A 22,961-nucleotide genomic window follows, 5' to 3' on the forward strand; every position below is an offset into this window, starting at 1 on the left:
AGGATTTAGCGAAATGAGTATCAGTAATATTTTTTAAAAACAAAATATGCACAGTTCAGTTGAAGCCCTTCTCATGTTCCTGGGCATGCCAGTTGTAATAAAGAAAGGTAACTCTTCATGGGCGTTGGTAGGCTTCTGCAGCCTTGGGGACCAGGAACACACAGACGACTGCAATGTTCCATGACACTCTTAGAGAAGCATGTTTCTGTAGTATTCAAATGGATTCAGTGTGTAAGCACTGAGCATCCAGCGAATAAGCATCCAAAGAGCATCATCTTTCTAATCAGTATCACCTGCTGGCACTGCATGTTCAGTGCTGGTAGGTATTTATATATGTTCATTATCTTGCTAACTCTGTAATTAGTGCCAAAGCCTGCATGTGGACCCAGGACTGATGATCTAAGGTCACAGCTCCTTCAAGAGATCCCAGCAGACTCAGCCCTGCAGACCTTGGAGTCACTTATCCTCACCAGGAACTCAGTTCTCTGCATGGTGTTTTGTCAGATACTGGCTGAGGGCAGGGAGGCAAGTGTGTGTGAATACTGAAGGACAGGCCACCCGCTTTAACAAACAAAAAAACATATGTTCAAGACAGGCAATAAAGAGTTCTAATCAGGCTGGAGAGATGGCTCATGGGTTCGGTTCCCAGGACCTATGTGGTGGCTCACAAACATCTGTAACAAACTCCATACATGTGTGCAAGCAAAACACTCATATAAAAAAAGAGTTCTAAATCATCATTTTTACCTACTCATGGTCATCCAGTACTGACTTATGACAGCTAGTGGGCCACAGCTACTATATTTATTTACAAATGGAATAGAATAGAAAAAAAATCAGCGTGTGTGCATTCTATTTATTGACCAATGTCCTTTGGTAAAATCTTTGCTCAAGTTCTGGGGTAAAATGTATTTTATATGCTAGATTTTAATTAAAACAATTTCTGATTTATTTTTATTTTATGTGTATGAGTATATTGCTTGCATGTATGTGAGTGCACCCATGTCATGCAGTGCCCACAGAGGAGGTCAGAAGAGGGCATCAGATCCCCTGGAACTGGAGTTATGGATGGGTGTTAGCCACCATGTGGGTGCTGGGAACCGAACCCAGGTCTTCTGCAAGAACAGCCTTAACCCCTGAGTCATCTCTCCAGCCCCTAGATTTAAATTTAGAAAGTTGAGGAGTTCCTCTAACATGGGAAGTGTGTACTCTGTGAGCTCCCCAAGAGGGTGTTTGCTCTCACTGAGAGCTGTTTAAAAAGCTGTTTGCCGGTTTCATTGTCATCACTTGTGATCCAATATTAGTACACTTATTTTTAGTCTGAAAGACCCAGGCAAACCAGGATAAGGGTACTCTGCTTTGTAAAGCCCCAGAGTTTGTGGAGCAAAGTCAAATGCGGATTACGTTGGTGGTGGGCGGTGAAAAGGGAGAAAAACCCAATGCCCAGGTTTCTGCTGCAGTTCCCTGGGGGTGCTCTGAGCCCTGGATACTAGTTGTGGCTGCAGCTCAGACAGCCCAGCAAGGACTCCAGCCTCCAGCACTGTGGGTCTGGTCCTGCAGGTGGTCAGCTCAGCAATAGAGAGGCCCCAGGGACAGTGGAGCACAGTGGCCACACCCACACCAGCCATTTTTCTAACCTTCTCTTAGCTAAGGTAAAAAAAGAAGGACTTGAAATTCATTTGTAAGAAGATAATGTGCTAATAAATTGTTCTTTGTAAAGCACTATGGGGTGTGACCTCTTTCAAAGTACTCATTCTTTGCTCTATAGGTAATTTGCTGAGACCCCATTATTGCTAATGTAGTGTTTTAAATTCTTTCTGTGCCAGGCATATTCACATAAGTGAGTAGATATCTCTTATGTGAGGCCTTGACACTTGTTCACATACCATCCAATCTAGAAACATGTCATTAGTGCTTGATGAGTGCTGAGCACCATACTAGAAAGGTAGTAGGAACAGCCTTCCAGGCTGCAGCTGCCCAGCTACTCTGAGAGCTGGGTTTTTCCTCAGAGAAGGGGCCTGCGTTCTGGGTGCTATTTGAGTTTTGTACCAAGTGCTTTCACCATTAGGCCCAGGGGACTGGAGATTCCTGGCTACGAGTTTGAAAGTTTGTTGAACAAAACATCACACACACACACACACACACACACACACCCAGAAACTATTTGACTGTGTTACACAAGTGTCTTAAGAGGAAAGAATGACAGTCACCCGGGTTGCAGAGAATCAAGCAGCTGGGTCAGGCAGGGTGATTAAGGCAGCTGTGCTGGACAGCCACACTCAATACACAGACCTGTAGGACTTTGTGTTTCCTTCATGACTTGAAAGACTGCCCTTTCTAGAACTTTTTATTGAGTGACTTTGACGTAGGTAGGCTCTGGAGTCAGGATGGTCCCCAAGGGTTCTTTTTGCCTGTGGTGCTGGGGCTGGATCCCAAGGTCTCACACGTCCCAGTCAGGTGCTATACCACCGAGCCACATGCCAGCCTGGTGGAATCGGGCTTCCCTTCTTGGCCCTGCAGCCGTCTTCTCAGCTTCCCCTGCATGTGGTGCTAAGGATTGGAATGACGTTCACTAGACACCTTCCCTTCCTTCCAGGCCGTCCGTCCCTGTGCCCTGTGTGTTCTCCTTGTCACTTCAGCGCTGAGAGTGAAGATTGACCCTTTCTTCTTTGCCTGCAGACTCGTTCCTTGCTGAGTGTGTTTGAAGAAGATGCTGGTACCCTCACAGATTATACCAACCAGCTGCTGCAGGCTATGCAACGTGTCTATGGAGCACAGGTATGCTGCTGGCCCCTTCTCTCAAAAATGAGAAGTTTGAGTCAGAAAACCTCATTTGAAAACTTGAGAGACAACCCACCTTTAATCCCAGAAGAAGTGGGCAGATCTCTGTCAGATTCAGGCCAGCCTGGTCAACATAGCAAGTTCTAAGCCGGTCAGAGCTTCATAGAGAGACTACCTCAAAAAACTAAAAAAAGTTAAGAGAAACTCAAAAGTGGGGGTTAGGATGGTGGCTTAGTAAAGACCTGAATTTGAGCCCCAGAACCCATGTAAAAATGCTGTGTGGGGGAGTGTCTTCCCAGCTCTTGAAGAGGTGAAGACAAGCTGATCCTGGGGCTCCCTGGTCAGCCAGCCTAGCCTAATCTTGAGCCCCTAGTCCCAGTGAGAAACCGTGTCTCAAAAAACTCCCTGGGGAGTGACACCTGAGATTGACCTCTGGTGTTCACATATGTACACATGTGCACATGCTTTCCCTACCCCCGTCCAAACATATACACAAAATATCAGAACTGTTTTTCTTACTTCTCTTTGCCCCAGAAACTAAGGACTGTCTATTTGTATTGTTTGAGAAAGTGGACTGTAACTAGAGCCAGGAGGGAGGACCCACATAATTGCTTTTAATTTTTTTAATTCAACCCCAAAAGGAAACAGTAGAGTCTCCTCTTCCCACTTGCGAATAAGTGGCCTCAGTATCTTGAGACATACTCTTTGTCTTTCTCCTAAATGGGCAGTCTTGGATATCAGTGTGGGAGGGTAGAGATGTGTTTTCAAGGCCTTCCTCTGAAAAGACTAGAGTCACAGTTCTGGAACTATGGGGTGACCTCTTTGTTTTGAGGAACAAATACTTTTGGCTTGCAAACCCATGGAAAATAAGTTGCTGAGTAGCAAGAGAAAAGCTTTTTAAGATTAAAAAGTGCCACGTATGTCACTTTCTAAGGACAGATTTGAGTCACTTCAAATTGTGTTACACATCAAAATATTACAGCAGAAATTTTCACTATTGAGTCTTTGCTAGCTTAAGTCTGTATGTGTTAATGTTTCTTTTGCCCATTGGCAAAATGCAATGCTTTATACCACATTCAGTGGTAAATAGCTCCTACTAGTCATGTATGGTGGGGCCAGCAAGATGGTTCAGTGGGTAGAGGTGCTTGCCATTAAGCCTGACAACCTGAATTTAATTCTAGAACCCACATGGTGGAAGGAGAAAACCAGCTCCTGCAAGTTGTCCTCTGATCTCCACATAATGCACTGTAACACACACACACACACACACACACACACACACACGTACACACACGTACACACTCAAGAAGATGTAATTAAAAGCATTTAAAAAATAATCATAGATCATCACTATCAACATTGTCATATAGTCATTAGTCACCATTCATGAGAAGAGGCCCTGGTCTTTGCCAGTAGGGAGCTTTCATTGGATAAGGAGACAGACACAGTTACCATGTGTGCTGGAAAGCCAGGGAGAAGGCTTGCCCCCCTCAGAAGAGTTGTGCTGGTGTGTAATTTGGCTCTCTGTTACTGTCACAGAACATCAGAGAGGATCAACTTGTGGGGTGGACTTGTTTACTGTGGCTCACTGTTTCAGTTTCAGCCCCTAGTCACTTGGCCCTGAGGCAAGGAGGTTCACCATGGTGACAGGGAGAAGCCTGGTGGAGGAAGCTGCTCACCTGATGGTAGCCAGGAAGCCATAGAGGAAGGGCTGGACTTCCAATGTCCCCTTTCAAGGGCACACCCCCAATGACTTAACATCCACAAAGCCTCACTTCTTTTTTATTTTTATTTTTTAATTTTTTTGTTCTTTTTTGAGACAGGGTCTCCCTGCAGCCCACTGGCCTGGTACTCACTATGTAGACCAGGCTGGCCTTGAACTCACACAAATCTGCCTGTCCCTGCCTCCTGAGTCCTGGGGCTAAAGGCATGTGTTGCTATGCCTGGCTGTACTTCTTTTTTTTTAAAAAAAAAAATTTATTTTTATTTTATGTTTATGAGTGTTTTGCCTGCATGTGTGTAAGTGCACCATGTGTTTGCAGTGCCCACGGAGGCCAGAAGAGGGAGTCAGATCCCCTGGAACTGGAGTCAGACTGTTGCTAGCCACCATACGGCAGGGCCTCTGCAAGAGTGCTCTTAACCACTGAACTATCTCTCTAGCCCCTGGGCCCCACTTCTTAAAGTCCCACCACCTCCTGGTAGAGCCACAGGCTTGTAACCAACTTTTGGCACATTGGGTTTTGGGGACATTTGAGAGCCAAGCTATAACAGGTGGGCATCGAAAAGGATGGTGATTGTGAGCATTGTGATTTATTTATTGAATACAGCTTTTAGACAGTTCCATGAGTTTTACATTATTTGATTTCAGTTCCATAGCACCTCTGTGGGGTGAGTGATGTTGCTTTCATCCCCATTTGCTAGAGCCGAGGACTGAGGATTTGATACAAGTAATGTGGATAAGCAAGTAGACTTGCTGAAGATGGGTTCTGACTCTTCGCTTCTTACTCTCCTTGGGAGGAGCCTGAGCAGGGAAACAGCCTGGGAGTGGGGTGGAAGGGTTACATCAGATGCTGAGAAGTGGAGTGAAGGGGTCAGGAGGGTTGAGGGGAATTGAGAATGATGAAGAGGGAGTGGCTAGTGGGAACCAGGGTGCAACAGAGTAAAGGAAATGACTCCTCAGGGGAGTCATTCAGGGGAACTGTGGTTGACAACAGTTAAATGTTTATTTTTAAATAACTAGGAGAGCTTTGAATGCTTCCAACACAAAGAAACGGTAAACATCTGGAGTGACATGTGCCAGTTCCCTTCATCTGATCATTACATGCTGTGCACATGTACTGAAATATCAGTTTCCTCTAAGTGTGTGTGTGTGTGTGTGTGTGTGTGTGTGTGTGTGTGTGTGTGTGTACAGTTACTTTGTATCACTTAAAAAGAAGATCTGGTGAAGGAGGAGAATCAGAGTGACTAGACCTTTCACCTGATAGCAGGAAGAATACAAGGGAGAACCTGGGAGGAGGAACAGAGCGCATGGATGTGCGCATGTAGATGTGTGTGCATGGTGGGATGCCCTGTATAAGGCTCTTGTTTTTTTTGAGACAGGGTATTTTTTCAGACAGGGTCTCTCTGTAGCCCCAGCTGGCCTATAATTTACTATGTAGACCAGGCTGGCCTTCATCTCACAGAGGTCCACCTGCCTCTGCCTCTAAATGCTGGGATTACACACCATGCCTGGCTGGAGACAGCTAACAATAGCCTTCAACTGATGATCCTTCTGCCTTTGTCTCTCAAGCGCTGGGATTACAGGCATGTGGCACCGCTTGACTCCCCAATTCTCTCCTGAAGCACTAGCCTGAGGGTCCATGGGATGTTGAAGTAAGGGAAGAGTCTTGTTGGAAGTTCAGATCCAGAGTTCAGGGCTGCATATAGAGATTTACAAACTTTGCAGTAACATGCAAGGATAACTTTAAAAAAAGCTTTATTTATTTTATGTGTATATGTGTTGACCTGCATGTCTGTATCTGTGCCACATAAATGCCTGAGGAGCCAGAAAGAGGGTATTGGATCCCATGGAACTAGAGTTATGGATGGTGGTGAGCTGCCCAATATCGGTGCTAGGAATGGAAGCCTGGTCTTCTGCAAAAGTAGCAAGTGCTTTTAACCTCTGAGGTGTGTCCATCCCCAAGGATAACTTAATAATTAAAATGAATTTGTTTGTTTGTTGTAGTTCTGGGAATTGAACTTAGGGCCTCATGTGTGCTAGGCAAGTGTTCCATAACTGAGCCATATTCCCAAACCATAGAACTAGTTTTAATGTTCAGAAAAATTGAGTGCTCATTTGTAATTTTGTTTGCTTGCTTGTTTTGGTAAGGCATTCAGAATTTGGGAACATGAAGAGTATTGTAACTTTTCATTCGGTTATTTGTATTGCATGTTTTTTACTTTCCCTAAATATTCCAAATTTAATACAATAGAATAATTTTTGATTGTGCTTAGGTCTGGTCTTGCTTTCTATTCAGTCATTTTGAATACTGTCATTAGATGATCTTGTCTCCTATTTAAGATTTACATGGGTGTGTCTGCTGTTCCCGGGAGTCTGTTCTGCCTTTCCATGTCTGTTACAACTGCTTATTGGAGAGTCCAGATGCATTTTTTTTTCCTTTTGAACCAGAAAAGTATGCTATGCCAAAACTAAGTAGGTCTTACATTCCGAGAGGCTAGAACTCCATTTTTAACTCACAGCACATGACCATCACGTGGTTGTCCACTGGCCAGTACCCTCCTCTCCTGGCTTCCCATGCAGAGCTGTGGAAACGCCCAGAGTCAGCCAGCAACAAGCTGATCCAGACTGGCAGGGGTGGGGCTCTGGCCTTTCAGGCTTATTGGAAGGCCAAGATGTTGTATTTAGGTCTTTTTAATTTGGAAAAGAAAACTTGTGGATCTTTTTTGATTGGTTTGCTTTGATACATGTATATTTAAGATAGTAATTCTCAGTGTTTTTACTAGGCTCCCCCAACCCCCATTCTATTTTCTCGGTTTTATTTCATGTTATTCTTTAAATACTCTGTGCTTAGACGTGTTGAATTCGATTCGTAGAGTTTAATACCTTCATTTTTGAAAATAGCCATACAGCCAGACAGTTTTTCACTAATATTTTAAAAACCAGTTTTATGCAGTTAGTAAAGCAAAGGTATTTAATCAGCTTGCAGGATAAATTTCTGGATTCTGATGTAGCAAATGTCCTCTGGTCATTAGTTTTAGAAGAAGGAAGAGTGAGAAGTAGAGAAAATTCGGAGAGTAGTTTCCCTTTGTGGCTGGGTTGAAGGGAATTTTAGATTCCATTTGGCTTGTCTGGAATGAACCTGTGGGGGATGAAGGGTTTGGGCTTCTCAGGGAAGTCCCTGCAAATCCTGTCTGCCCTCTCAGCTGGCAAACAAGCCTTTGCTGTGCTGGGGGCCGACCACCCCCTGCCCCCCATTGTGGCCTGAGTGGAAAGGTTGAGCAAACTTCAGTATTAAAGGAGCAGAGGCTGGCTATCTAGACAGTGCTTTCAGACCACTGGACGGTAAGTTATAAACACCACTGGTGTCTGAATCAGTACTTAAGGTACACATGCAGTTAAATTGGTACAGATTTTGCATTCAGTAAATTTGATATGATTGCTCACTTTGAGTCTGTGTGTGATATGATTCTGTTTCTTTCCTGAGTAGGTTGGACTCACTCGGCTTTATGATGACAGCTGCATAGATAGTCCCTGTTGTGCCAAGCAATCAGGGCCAGGTGATTGTTGGTTCTGGCTGGGGCAGGAAAGCTGGCAGTAGCTGGCAGGATCAGTGAAACTGGCAGCTCTGAGTACTCCCCTTCCCCCTCCAGTAGAAGACAAGCCGCTCTTATTGGGGCCTTTGGAGTCAGTGCAGCTTTTAGTTTTGTTTTTAAAAATATTTTATTTATTACTTATGTGTATGAGCGTATTACCTGCATGTGTGTAAGTGTGCCTGTGTTATGCAGTGCCCATGGAGATAAGAGGGCATCGGATTCCCCTGGAACTGGAGTTACAGACAGTTGTTAGCTGCCATGTGGGTGTTGGGAATGGAACCCAGGTCTTCTGCAAGAGCAGTCAGTGCTCTTAGCTGCTGACCCATCTCTTGAGCCCCTTAGTTTTGTTTTTGATAAATAAAATTGTATAGAATTTTATTTTATTTTGTTTTATTTTGATACAGGGTCTCACTCTACACCCTTGGCTGGCCTGGAACTCGATTTGTGACCAGGCTTGCCTAGAACTCACAGAATTCTGCCTACTTCTGCCTCCTGAATGCTGGGATTAAAGGGGTACGCCACCACACCTGGCTTGGATAGTTTTTGAAGTGAGAAGTACAGTTAATGCTGGCTTACTTTCCTTCAGCAGAGCAGGTTAGTCCAGTAGTCACATCTCTGTAGCTGTTCTTAACCAAACATGTGGAATGCAGAACTATCAAATCCTAAAGCAGATCAGAAAACTCTGGCTCCTCAAAGCCTGAATTGGATGTAGAAATAGTACAGTCTCAACCTGGAGCAAAGGCAGTTCCCAGGACTGTGGGAGAGAACAGGGGTAAAATTATATAAATAATAGGCAAAGGTTTGGTATGATTAAGAAAATAATTTTCTTTAAATGATGTTCTATAGCCAAGTGTGGTGGCTCATAACTGTAATCTCATCACTCAGGAGGCAGAGGCAGGTAGATGTCTGTGAGACTGAGGCCCGCCTGCATAGTGAGTTCCAAGCCAGCTGGGGCTACAGGAAGACCCTGTCTCAAAAACCCAAAACCAAAACCAAATGAAAAATGATGGTCTGTGTAGATAGCCCCCTAGACAAGCTAGTATGCCTAGTGGGAAACAAAATGAGCACAGTGGGCAGCCAGGCCGAAGCTGTGGGACGAGGCTGGCCTCCATTAGTCATGCAGAAGTATTACACACCAGGTCAGGCATTACCTCTGTTAGCTTTCATAAAAAAAAGACTGGAATTATTATATATAATGAGGAATCCAAGACTCAAAGAGATTGTGTAGCTTGCCTGAGGCCACACAGCTGATGAGTGGCAGAACCAGAACTTGAACAGGTCTTTGCACCCTGTCTTGGGCATGGTGCTGTGCTCCCCACACCCTGGTCCCCACAGTGTCACAAAGGCTAAGGGGTTTGCATTTCAGAGGCTCCTGTCAGGGCAGAACAAGCCCCGTTCCTTAGCCTGATTGTGTTTGTTACTGGTGACACTCAGTTCCTTTTTAATTCCAGAGTAACTTTCCTTCTTTCATTAGTTTTTAATCCAAATTTCTTTAAGGATTTCTTTAATGTACTCTTAAGTACATTTTGGAAGCCCTGACAGACGGTCAAATGGATTTATCTGCCTGAGACAGAGAAGTAGTTGGAAGCTTCAGAGTGAGGGGCAGAACCGAGTGGTCTCAGGAAGCATCTTCACAGAGCTAGCCTCTGGCCTGATCTGCATGTGGGGGCCACAGCTCTCCCTCATGCAGCCTTGGGGACCTTCTGCTGCCACGACTCATCCTCTGAGGAACAGAGTTAACTACCGACCTTGGACTCCTCAGATGGAGATTGTGTGACCTTGGCAAGTCCAGTCACTTTACTGCCTGAGTTTCCTTGTCAGAAAAACCCTGGTGGCTATGTAATACCCAGATCCTTGGGTTGTCCAGAAAAATGTGATGTGAGCCCCTGACCCACAGGGCTCCCTGTGTTCACAGACCATCTTCTAAGTAGTATAGGAACAGCACTGACTCTCTACCCACCTGCCTCAGGGCCCTCCAGTACCTGGCACACAGCCTCTCTCCACCCTTGGCCCCTGGCAGCTCCTGGTCCGCTCACGACACCCCTGTGGTCCTCTTCCTTTGGCCCTGTAACAAGCGGTCTCCTGCCCCGCTTCCACCTCTTCTGTGGTTCGGTTGTCTTCCTGGGAGCCTTCCTGTCTGCCCCTCAAGTCTTGGTGCTCTCCGGACTGAGGCCTTCTCTGGCTAATTTCCGTTCACCCCTGGTCAAGAGCACTGTAGCGATGCAGGCTCAGGTCCGGCTCTTTGGGAACTATGGAGCTCTCTTTATTCTCACTGACTTTGCTGCTGCTACTGTGTAAATGGGTTTCCAGGTTTTTCTGGGGAAGTTGTCTCTCTTCAGGAAGATGTCCTTGGTTTCAGTTCTTTCTCGTCCTTCAACTTCATTAATCACTTCAAAGCCTCTCCTCTGCCCTCTTAAGATGTCTCTGTGGCTTCCGGTACCTGGAAAAGGTGACCTCCTCAGCAAGGCCTATGAGCCCTCCGAGAGCTGAGGGCCAGCCACCCTGTCAGCTTGTCTCCGGCTGTCCCTGGTGAGCCAGGCCTTCTCCATAGCTTGCTGTGCTGTGCCTGGAGATCCCACTAGCCCTTGCTGACCTCACAGCTGAGGCAGCAGCTCTGACTCCTTCTTTCCCCTCCCTCTCTCCTTTCTTGTGTGCCCAGTGGCCTGTGCATTTTGTGGTCTGCACACTTGAGGGGTGGTGAGGCCCCTTGTAGATGCTCAGTCCTAGAGGACATGGTTTTTCCAGCACCCAGTGCACACTCAGCCCTCTGTGCTTACATAGAGGGCCTCCCCCAGAAAGTCACCACCCCACTGGACACTTGTCATTCACATCCTCCTCCTCCTCATTCCTTAACTGAGGCCTGGCACTCTTGTGCCATCTGTACTCGAGGCCCAGTTTTCCCTGGCTGCCTCACCACTTCCTGTCCTTTGCCTCAGGAACAGGTGTGGCACCTCTGGGGCACTTTCTGGCTCATTTCTGATGCATCTTCTTTTTTTCAAATTTTATTTATTTTTATTTTATGTGTATGAGTGTATTGTACTGTCTCTATTATGTAAGTGCACCCGTGTCGTGCAGTGCCCATAGAGGGTGTAGGATCCCCAGGAACTGGAGTTACAGACTGTTGTTAGCCACCATGTGGGTGCTGGGAAGTAAACCCATGTCCTCTGCAAGGACAGCCAGTGCCCGTCTCCAGCCCTCTGCCGCATTTTCATATCTCAGGTTTCCCCTCCTTCCATGCTTCCTTCTACCTCAGCCATGGGGGACTTTGCTTCCACATGCTCATCTGCTTATCTGCTGCCCTCACTGCTTCCCATGGTCCCCAGGACAGAGTCATATCTGCCTGCCCAAGAGCAGCATGCTGGCCTCTGCTACCCTTCTCATAAACATGTACCTCGCTGGGCCCCTGCTAGTGTGGCCCTCAAGCCCCAGCTTTGGGAATCGCTGGGATGAATGCAGCTCAACCTCTTGACCTCACACTACACCTGTGGCATGTGGAACAGACCTTAATATGTGCCTGTGCCATGACTGGCCCCCGTGGATTTCCTCCACCTCAGTGCCCACGTCACTGTTCATGGCAGCCAAATGCCCACAGAGGGATTTGGTGGTTTCAGGTGGCACTGTGGTCAGTAAGCCTCTGCTGTGGTAAGATAAACACTCCCTTGCCAGAAGGCTCAAATTGCACATTGGGTTCACTAGCCACTTGTCTTTGCCTCAGCAGCAGGACAAGAGGTTCTTTAACTAGGAGGTGCTATCTGCAAATCCTTGGTCAGCTGGGCTTTCTTTCTTGTGGTGCTGGGGATCAAACGCAAGTCCTTGAGCATGTTAAACATGTACTCTATCACTGAGCCACCCCAGCCCCAGCTTGTCTTTAAGGATTCCTGTGAAATAATAGAGTGTAGATGGTGGCCGGAGAGCTGTTGAAGGGCCCTGAAATGTGTCACATCTAGCACATAGCTGAGAGGTGGAGCCCTTACTAACATTTGAGGCTCTGGTTCTGTCCTCAGCAACACACACACACACACACACACACACACACACACACACACACACCCACCCACACACACACATACACACACACACACCCCAGCATGGTACTTGTGGAACTCCATTTAGACTCTGAATGTTAGGCGACCTCTCCTGCTAAGCTACAGCTACAAAAGTGTGAGATTTGTGTTTCTACCTAGAAGCCCTCCAAGAGTTGCCCACACGAGTAGTAACTGGACACCATCGTGGGTCTGGGGTCTGAATAGCACAGAGTTAATGACAGGGCTTTTGGAATCTGACAGACCAGAGCTGAGTCTTTGCTTTGGTTAGTAGCCACGTGATTTTTTTTTTTTTTTTTTTTTTTGTAAGTTGCCCATTTGTCCTTTCTAAACTTTTGTAGCCTCATATGTAAAGTAGGATTAGAAACAGAATGGTGCCTGCATTACAGGGGACTGGAGAGATGGCTCAGTGGTTAAGAGCACTGACTGCTCTTCCAGAGGACCAGAGTTAGGTTCCCAGTACCTACATGGTAGCTCACAACTACCTGTAACTCTTAACTCTAGCGGATCCAACACCCTCCTCTGGTCTCAGCAGGCACTCTCACACACAAAGACATACACGCGACATACATACACATTAAAAAAAGAAAATTTTAAACCCTGCGGGGGCTGGAGACATGACTGAACAGTTAAGAGCACTATCCAGGTTCAGCATCCGGGTTCAGTTCCCAGCACACAAACAACTGTCCATACTGCAGTTCCAGGGGATCTGATGCCCTCTCCTGACCGCTGTGGGCATTGCATGATACAGGAGCACCTACATAGATGCCAGCAATAGACTCATACACATAAAATAAAAATAACAAAATATTTTTTAAAACCCCGTGTTATGGAGATAGTGGAACTGAATGCACTGATACATATATACAGTTTAAGCTGTAACTCTGCAACTGTTAGCTGCTGTGTAATGATTCGCTGGGTGTGTAAATCCCAATTCACAGGGGGTGCCCTCAGGCACATGGCCAAGCTTGAACAAATCTACCTTTCCCCCAGCACCGCTCACTCAGAGAGGAGCAGGGAATTTCTGCATAACCCATGGGGTGAGACCCTTGGTCCACACATGCCAAGCATTAGAACGTCACTGCTGACGGTGGTGAACTGGCAGTGTTTCCTGGTCCTTCTTCCTCCTCCCATCTTTGTGTTTTATTGACATTTGTTTCCTTGTAGGGTTAGGAAGCATTTTGCTCACAGTTGAATTGTAGGTGTTGTTTCACACTTGAAATTTAGAGGTTGAGAGGCTGCTGTGTGCTGAGAACTCTTGCCTGCTGGCTTAACAAGGGACAGAGCACTGTGCATTTGTTCACTTGCTTCCTTGGTTCTGTGACTGCTGCTTCTGGTCAGGTCCAAAGGGGTAGCACAGCACAGAGGGTGCCAAAGGCAGGGACTTCATGTGATTTTATTCTGGGGAAAAAGGGGAGAGCGTGCTGGGAGCCTGCTCTGAAGGGCAGATGGAGTAAGTCAGGGAACAGTGTGGCCTGTTGTCTGCAGTGAAAGCAGGTTTTAACTCTGATGGGTCTTGTAGGAGAAGCCCTTGGAAAAGTAAACAAACTCCGCTTGAGCTCCGAACTTGTCCTTAAAGAACAGCAGCTCGAGAAAGAGAATGAATGAGTGGAGGCCTGAGACACAGAAGCCACCTGTCCTCAGCCGTCAGACTCTGTGCCCTGGCTCTGTCTTAGGGGTAAGCCCTGAACTGAAGAGCAGCTTGAACTTCATTTAGAAGCAAGAGACCGATGCTCCAGGTCAGCTGCACTGGTGGAGGATGGATGGCGGACACACGGCTGTGGTAGAGGCTCACCAGGAACATGGGAAGGGCAGCATGGAAGTGAACCAGGGGCTCGAGGGCCCGCATCTCCTAGAGCTGCGCGTCCGGGTTTCCTGGGACTGAGAGTTTGGGTTATGGGCGTCACAAGAACTGGCACTCCAGGCAATCCTGGGGCTATGCCATTCCCATGACCCCTCCAGTAAGAGCCCAAGCCGGCCGTGGCCGTGGGTCCTGCAGTTGGCTGCCTCTTCCTCCCCCGTGCTCTGCACTCCCTGCTCCAGCTACAGACTGGCTCATGCTGCTTCCACATGCTGCTCCCTCCTTCTGGAAAGCTTCTCTTGGGCAGCACTCCATCTTTCTGCCGGGGTCTGGGGTTTTTTGTTTGTTTTTTTAAGGTTTATTTTTATTATTTTTAACCATGTGTGGGTTTGTGTATGTGAGTGCTGGTGCCCTCAAAGGTCAGAGGTACTGAATGCCCTGGAATGGGAGGCACAGGTGGTTATGAGCCACCTGACATGGGTGCTGGGAACCAAACTTGGGTCCTCTGGAAGAGCAGTAGGCCCTCATAACTGCTGAGCCATCTCTTCAGCCCCAAGGTCTGCGTAAACATCTCTTCCTTAGAGTCCAGCAGGATCCTCCTGTTGGCATCTCCAGTGCACCCAGGACTTCTTTGTAGCTCTCCATCATACAAACAGCTGCTGTTCTGTCTGCTTCCCTAACATGAGGGCATGGGCTGTGCCTTCCTTCACACTATTTGTTTACTGATGGGATGACCAGAAGGAACAGCAATCTGTAAAGGTCTTTTTTTATTTTCGAGACAAGGGACTGCCTGTAGCCCCAGTTGGCCCTGACTCACTGTGTAGATCAGGCTGGCCGTGCTCTCACAGAGATCCACCTGCCTCTGTCTCCCTAGTGCTGGGATTAAGGGCATGCACTAGCATATCCAGCTTTTATTTTTTAGAAAGCAAGTTTTGACCTTTTGATTTGTCTTGGTCTTGCTTTCTAAATAATGCCTAGATAAAATATCCTATCACCAGATACAGTACACACCTAGAATCTCAGCACACAGGAAGTTGAGGCAGGATGATTGCAAATTTCAGGATAGCCTGGGCTACACAAAGAGACTGTGTTTATAAAGAAGCATGACCACCTCCCGGGCAGACACATTCCTTCTGGGGTTCGGAAATGGTGTGTTTCAGTGAATATACATGTGTTCAGCACTCTGACATGCTTTTGCTCTTCTCTCTTCCTACAGAATGAAATGTGCCTGGCCACACAGCAGCTTTCTAAGCAACTGCTGGCATATGAAAAACAGGTAACTGGATGGCAGAGTGCTGTGCTGTGCTGCACTCAGGGTTCCAAGTGGCCGTTTTTAAAGAGACTCTCCAAAGGCCCCCCTCACTGAATTTCCCCTTCCACCATCCTTCCCTCTGTTTCTCCCTTCCTTTCCTTTTTTCACCCAACGATCTTCCCTTTTGATGTTACTTTTCCCTCTCACTTCTGACCCAAAGCCCCTGTGAGGTACTCTGATGCTCCTGCAGAGGTCACCAACTGCAAAGCGGACTCCTGGTACCCAGGGAGGCCAAGTCAATCAGCACCAGCTATCCAGAAAGAACCTCAACAAAGAGCTCATTATGTGCAGGCAGAAGGGTGTGGCCAGGGGAGGAAAGGTCCAAGGACTTTGAGTGCAGCTCTGGGGCAGGACTGGGGAGCTCTGGTCTTCTTCGGCTGACGCTGGTCTGACAGGCCTTACTCCTGGGAGAGGGAGGGAAGTGGCTGCAGAGAGGGGGTTTGTGGGTGACCCTCTGCTGTGGACTCCTGTATCCAGCTAATACCTGGCTTCTTTATTCTCTTTGGTCCTAGAATTTTGCTCTTGGAAAAGGCGATGAAGAAGTAATTTCTACACTGAATTATTTTTCCAAAGTAGTGGATGAGGTAAGACAGCAAATAGGAAAATTTTATGATTCTTTCTCAACTTTTTTTCATCCTTATTTTGGCCCCCTCTGCATTTTACTTATTTAAAAAAAATTTTTTATTCATTTATTTTTATTTTATGTGAGTGTCTTGCCTGCGTGTGTGTACATGCACCTGTGTTGTGCAGTGTTTCACCTGCATGTGTGTATGTGCACCTGTGTCATGTAGTGTTTTGCCTGCATGTGTGTATCTGCACCTGTGTCATGCAGTTTCACCTGCTTGTGTGTACGTGCACCTGTGTTGTGCATTGCTTCTGGAGAAGAGGACTGGAGTTACAGATAGTCGTGAGTTGCCATGTGGGTCCTGGGAATGGAACCCAGGGCCTCTGCAAGAGCAGCCAGTGCTCTTAAGCACTAAGCGATCTCTTCGGCCCCACCCTCTACATGTGAAAATAACTTAATGGTCTTCCAGGTTCATTGCACAACAGAGGTGGTACATCACAGTATGTGTGGTTTGGAGGGAAAAGCTTTGATAGTAGAAAAGCCACGAACTGAGGACTCAGTTATGTACTCTGTCAGGGCTGCCTTAGTGCATTCCCACAGCTAGATGCTTCTAATAGTAGGAAGTCATCCTCTCACAGTTCCAGAAGCCAGAAGACCTAAGCAACGTGTCTACAGGGTCACACTCCCTCTACAGGGCTTAGGGGGAGTCCTTGTTTCGTTCAGCTTCTGGTGGCTTCTGGTGTTCTCGGCTTGTGGCAGCAAGTCACGTGATGTGACTTCATGTGGCCTTCCTGCTGCCTGCGTGTCTCTTCTCCTGTCTGTCTTCTCTTCTTACAAGGACTTGGGATCCACCTGGAAAACTCAGGGTGATTTCACTTTAAGATTCTTGATTACACTTGCAGAAACTCTGTTTCCAGATACTCAGTGTTCCGTGTTTGGGGTGGATGTGTCCTTTGAGAGGAGGGCACAGGTTAGCCCATTATAAAGAGTTTCATGGCAACTGTTCTTGTAACCATATTGTATTTGTAGAAAATCATTACTGTTATAGGAGATTGCATAAATCCTAACTGTAAAAATCATAAGAGGCCTGGGGATGTAGCTCAGTAATGCAGTACTTGTTTACCATGGGCAGAGGCCCTGGGTTTGATTCCCAGCAGTGTTTAAAATAAAAAAATCTTAAGAGTTCTGATGCTACTGGTGCCAGAGAGACCTTCCTGCAAAATTTGGGAGGTATGATAAGCTGCATCTTTCAAAGAGCTTGAAGTGTGTGCTTTTGAGAGAAACATGATAAAGTAGGCAAAGAAAGAATGTAGAGATGGCATCCAAGTCATTGGTCTGCAGGAGATAATGGATGTAGACATTCAGACAAGGGTGTACCAGTTGCATTTCACCCATTCACTCAGCCAACGCCAGATCGCCTTCGCAGGCTTGTTGAAGCACTGGAGATGGAGCAGTGACCCAGCCATCTAGCTCCTACTCAGCTTTGTCCTGTGTCCCATTGAGCAGTAAGAAAAAGACAACCAAACTATCTTTGCCTCCTGTATTTTCAACTCAGTACATTTCTGGTCACCATTGTACCCCAACTCTGATACAACCTGCCTGGAGAAAGTCTCGGGTCCCACAAGTAAGGATTTAGTCCTCCATGACTGCCCTGACTTCAGGTAGCAGTTCTGAGTCCTCTGGTGCTTCTGACTGATGGGCTAGAAACCAGGCTTTAGTTGGTTGCTAGAATGGTCACAATTCTTGGACACACTCAAGCTTACCAGTTGTAATAAGGAATATCACTGAGAGCACTGTGACCAGCCAAATGCAGGGATTCCTTGACCAGGCATGGAGAGGGCACAGACCTTCCACCTCTCTCTGGGTCTACCACCTCCTGAGCTCAGCAGTCTGGAAGCTTTTCAGATCCTGTGTTTCAGCATGTTTTGTAGGGGCTGCGTCCTATAGCTTTGATTGATTAAGCTCAGGCTCCAGTCTTTCTGGTCAGGGCCAATTTGGAGCTTGCTGAATGCTGCCTTATTAGAACAAAAGACCCTCTGTTACCAGGTTATTCTAATGTCTTGTGAGCTCTGTGCCAGGCACCAAGGTCAGAAACCAAATATTAGAGTAAAGGATGCTCCTAGCTCCCCTCTTGCTCAGAAGGTAGTGTCGGCTCTGTGCCAGGAATGAGGAATAGAGACCAAATATGTGTTTTTCATTCTAGTTACTTTTCTCATAACTGTGATAAAATGCCTGGCAAAGCAGCTTGAAGAAGGGTTTGTTTAGGCTCACAGTGGCTACAACCCATTATGACAGGGAAGGCCTGGTAGCTAGAGCTTAAGGCAGCAGTTGCATGGCATTCACAGTCAGGAGGCAGAGAGGTGAGCCAGTACTCATCTCATTCCCCTTTTTATGCAGTCTGGGACCTTAGCCCATGGTATGGTGTCACCTACATTTAAAGTGCGTCTTCCCTTCCCAGTTAAACTAATCTAGAAACCCCATCACAGGCCTGCCTAGAGGATTGTTTCCATGGTGATTTTAGACCTATCAAATTGACAGTTGTGATTAACTATCACACACATCGTCACCCCCACTGTAGGGGCTCTTTAAATATGGGAGTAGCTTAGCAGGTAAAGGCACTTGCCACTGAACCTGACGAGCCTCAGACCCACATGGTGGAAGGGTAGCACCGATGGTATCATCCTCTGTCTTCCTTGAATCCCCTGGCCCAGCACTGGCTGTGTGGTGGGGCCAGTCAGTTTCCAGTGGGCCGGTTTTTCTGGTGTGATGTCAGCCCTTGCAAGGGAGGTTGCTGACAGGCGTGGTGAGATGGCCAGCGCTGCTGAGCCCTGCCTAAATGCTGTGTTCACTCCTGGCCAGTGTAGCCTGTGATCTCCAGGTGGGTGTGGCCCAGGCTGAGAACACAGAGCCAGAGTTTGCACAGAAAGCAAAGACTGAGCCAGAGATGCCTTTAGCAAGCTTCACCAATGCCCCAGTCAAAGCCCTGCATTTCATTTTTAGTACTACTAGGCATACCTTGTTCCATGTTTATGAGGGTGTTTATTTGCTGAGGAAGTCTAGCCAAGCTGCTTAAGCACACAGGGGTATCAGCTCTGATCCCTTGGTGAACTGGAACCGTGTCAGTAATAATGTATTCAATTTCCTTCAACAAAGTCCTTTTTCTTTCAGCTTAATGTTCTGCACACAGAGCTGGCTAAACAGTTGGCAGACGCCATGGTTCTTCCCATTATACAGTTTCGAGAAAAGGATCTCACAGGTAACAGGTTCAGTGCAGTGATCTTCAAAATGTTAATAATGATAATTCTTACTGCATTCATTTCTTTCAACACATGACTGTTGAGAAATGCTTTTTTGAGCTGTTCAATTCAGCCAAGTTTTCCTGGCTCCCCAAATTCCAGCTCACCTGAAGGAGGCCACAGGCAAGTAAGACAGACCATGGTGTTATAATCTCTTAGATTAGGGGTTCAGGGATGGTGTCCTGGGTGTGGCAGCCTCTGAACTGGGTTCTGATGAAGTATAAATGCATGCTAAGTACAGTGATGTGGAGTGTATACTATAGGTTAGACATTTCTTTTTTTTTTGGTCTTTTTGAGACATGGTCTCCCTGTAACCCCAGCTGGCCTGGAACTCACTAGGTAGATCAGGCTGGCCTTGAACTCCCAAAGATCCCCCTGCCTTTGTTAGGATTAAAGGCATGCACCACCACGCCTGGCCAGGTTAGACATTTCTTTTTTTTTGGTCTTTTTGAGACAGGATCTCCCTGTAGCCCCAGCTGGCCTGGAACTCACTATGTAGATCAGGCTGGCCTTGAACTCACAAAGATCCACCTGCCTTTGTTAGGATTAAAGGCATGCACCACCACGCCTGGCCAGGTTAGACATTTCTAAAGGTAGCTAACTGTTCTTGGGGATTCATGGATGCTTAGGACTATAAAGTAGGAGGCTTGGAGAGGAAAGGATAGATGGGACCTGTGTCTTCTCTGTGCAGGCTCTGAGGGTGGGTTGTGAATGCAGACAGGGGCTCTGAGCGTGTGCTCTGAGCTCTCAGGCAGTCACTGTTCCACAAAACTCATGTTCGGTGGGTGAGTCAGGGAATCTGACTGGTTCCTACCCTCTGGTGGCCTTTTAGACTAATTATGATTCTTCAACTGAAATAAAACTTTACAGTAATTTTATATCTATTTGAAATAGAAACTAGTAAAAAATTAATATAAAAACGGAATTCTTGGGACTGAAGAGATGGCTCAGCGGTTAAGAGCACTGGCTGCTCTTGCAGAGGACCCAGGTTCGATTCCTAGCATCCACGTGGCAGCTAACAACTATCCATAACTCTGGTTCCAGGGGAATCCAACACCTTCTTCTTACCTCCAAGGGCACTGCATGACATGGGTGTACTTACACACATGCAGGCAATATATTTACACACAAATTTTTTTTAATATAATAAATTATATATTGCTGTTGTATTTATTATTTAGAGAGCAAAGAATTGTATTTGGAAAGACCCAATTACTGATCAAAAAAAAAGTAAACCTAAATGTGAGTAGTAGAGGATCAGATCTGTTCAGACACACAGCTGTAATATAAAATTACATATAACCAGCTGGGTGTGGTGGTGCAGGCCTTTAAATCCCAGCACTCAGGAGGCAGACAGAAGTGGATCTCTGTGAGTTCAAGGCAAGCCTAGAATTGTATTTGGAAAGACCCAATTACTGATCAAAAAAAAAGTAAACCTAAATGTGAGTAGTAGAGGATCAGATCTGTTCAGACACACAGCTGTAATATAAAATTACATATAACCAGCTGGGTGTGGTGGTGCAGGCCTTTAAATCCCAGCACTCAGGAGGCAGACAGAAGTGGATCTCTGTGAGTTCAAGGCAAGCCTGGTCTACATAATGAGTTTTCCAGGTCAGCTGGAGCTACAGGGAGACCCTGTCTCAAAAAGATCCCCCCTAAAATAATAACCTTACTTTAGAAAATATATATCCTTAATTAAAACCTATATCTTTGATTTAAAAGAATATAACTTTAATTTCTTTTCTAGATAGAAAAGCCATAGTAACTCTGAGGGCAAATATTAAAGATGGAGTCTTTCTCCCTCACTTTGAATGCTGCTGTTTTAGTGTCACCTGAGGCGAGACAATGCTGGAACTGCCCTGGACTCCACCCTAGCCACTTGGACAGCCCTCACACTTCATAGATAAATTAAAATTAAATAAATAAATAAAATAAATATTAAGTCAGGCTTGATAGTGCACGCCTATTGTAATCCCAGTGCTTGGGAGGTAGAAGCAAGAGGATCAGGAGTTCAAGGTCATCCTTGGCTGTAAACCAAGCTCGAGGTCCGCCTGGGATACATGAGATCCTGCCTCAACCTGAACAGAAAAAGTATTACTGTACCAGTTAACTTGTGCCCAGGGAGACTGTCGTGGGCAGTGCTGTTTATCATTAGCTGCATGCGATGCCAAAGCCTCATGTGAAACCTCAGTGTAGTCATGTGCTGGTGACCAGTCTGAACCAGAAGCCTCACTGTGTGCTTTTTGTAAGAAATTTTCTCTAAATTTGATCATTGAAAAGCCTTGTGTGGTGGTGAAATGCCTGTAATTCCAGCACTCGAAAGCCTAAGGCAGGAGGATTGCTATGAGTTTAAGGCCAGTTTGGGATGCATAGTGAATTCCAGGCTAATCCAGGGTATATAGTGAGACCATGTTTCAAAAAAGCCAAAAAAAGGAGAAACATTAGAAATGTGTAGGGTATTGTTTTAAAAGTAAACACCAAGTCTAAAAGAAAACACCCCCAACTCCTGTGACGTTGGACTTCTGTCTTTTTGGTGTGTCTGTGGGAGGCATACCTGGACTGAGTGCACCCAGCAGCTCTCAGGACAGTGGCCTGCATCAGTCCTCCATGCTCCCACATTCGGGTTAACATGTGCCCAGAATGGCCATTCCTTTTCATAGGAAAATAAAACTGTTCATTTAATAGCAAAACCAGAAGCTTTTTAGTATCTGTGAAAAGCTAATCAAATTATCCTTTTCTGATGACACAAAGACATAAATTTGGATGCTTGGCCCGGTTTACACTTGAGTCAAACATGAGAACTAAGTTAGACTCTGGCATCCCGTCTGCTTGAATAGTGTCTCAGCTCACATCCTACTGCCTTTAGTAATTTGTCCCCTAAGGCAAGTAAGTCCAAAGAGACCATGAGATTTTAACAAAGCTACTCAAATTGAAAGTTTTTTTAAGAAAGCAATTCTGTCCTAACAGAAAGTAAAAGATGAAAAGAAAGAAAGAGGAATAAATGAGAGGGGAGGGTCAGAAAGCAGTTCACCTCCAGACAGTAAAGTAGGGACGGAGGAATTTAAAAGCTGGAGGCAGTTTGGATGCAAACTGAAAAATAACAGAATTGTAAAGTGTTTTATTGTTTGACAAAGTAAGAATGGATTGTGTTAGCGAGGTAGGAATTGTGGCTCTTTCAGGGCTGTCTCTGTGTGCTTCAGTGTTTGATGTTAAAGCTCATTCTCTCATGATCTTTTTGTTGTTTTTCATCTTGAGTTTGTTGAGCCATCTTGGTGCCTGATAGGTGCAGTACTGGGGTCCTGGTTATTGGTGTTGGTTTGTGGCTGTAGTGTATACCAGTTTGCACCACTGTTTTCATTAGCCCAAGCACCTTAATGTTCCCTCATCCACTGGTGACTATGAACTTGAAGATTTGAAGATTTAGGCAACAGGAATCTCTGGGTTCTAGTGTCATCCTGCCTATCGTACAGAAGATGTACTGAGATACTTCAGGCCCTCAGTTTGTACTTCAGGTCTCCCAAGACAAGTCCCTGACTACGTCCTGTCTACCCACATGTCCCTTCACAGATGCCTGAACCCTGCTTGAAAAGGAAGAACCACAGGGTGGTCAAGGGTGTGGAGTGCCACTGCAGCCACCAGGCCAGGGCCCCATGGGAGCTGAGGACCTGCAGGGGCTGTGGGCAGAATCTGTGCTCTGATCCTCTCAGGAAGGCAGAGCCTGGGTTAGCACAGGTCACATTTCTTTGCTCTAACCTATTTTCTGTCCCTTTTTCAGAAGTAAGTACTTTAAAGGATCTTTTTGGACTTGCCAGCAATGGTAGGCATTTTTTTCCGTTTCTGGTGCTTGGTT

General features: G+C 46.2%; 1 protein-coding gene across 3 annotated transcripts in view; it reads left to right on the plus strand.

Annotated features, from left to right (window-relative positions):
- Appl2 (adaptor protein, phosphotyrosine interacting with PH domain and leucine zipper 2) overlaps window positions 1–22,961 on the plus strand; it is a 52,511-nt gene that overhangs the window by 6,371 nt on the left and 23,179 nt on the right. For 2 of the 3 annotated variants that reach the window (XM_008843131.3, XM_017800618.2), the window contains exons 2-6: window positions 2,680–2,778; window positions 15,155–15,214; window positions 15,763–15,834; window positions 18,984–19,071; window positions 22,887–22,928. In XM_008843131.3, coding sequence (XP_008841353.1) covers window positions 2,680–2,778; window positions 15,155–15,214; window positions 15,763–15,834; window positions 18,984–19,071; window positions 22,887–22,928 — 361 coding nt within the window. Of the gene's footprint in view, window positions 1–2,679; window positions 2,779–13,659; window positions 13,816–15,154; window positions 15,215–15,762; window positions 15,835–18,983; window positions 19,072–22,886; window positions 22,929–22,961 lie in introns of those variants that run through there. The other variant, XM_008843132.3, reaches the window with a different exon arrangement.

This window comes from Nannospalax galili, unplaced genomic scaffold (assembly GCF_000622305.1).
Source record: "Nannospalax galili isolate Female #2095 unplaced genomic scaffold, S.galili_v1.0 scaffold39, whole genome shotgun sequence".
In the NCBI taxonomy this organism is placed as follows: Eukaryota; Metazoa; Chordata; class Mammalia; order Rodentia; family Spalacidae; genus Nannospalax; species Nannospalax galili.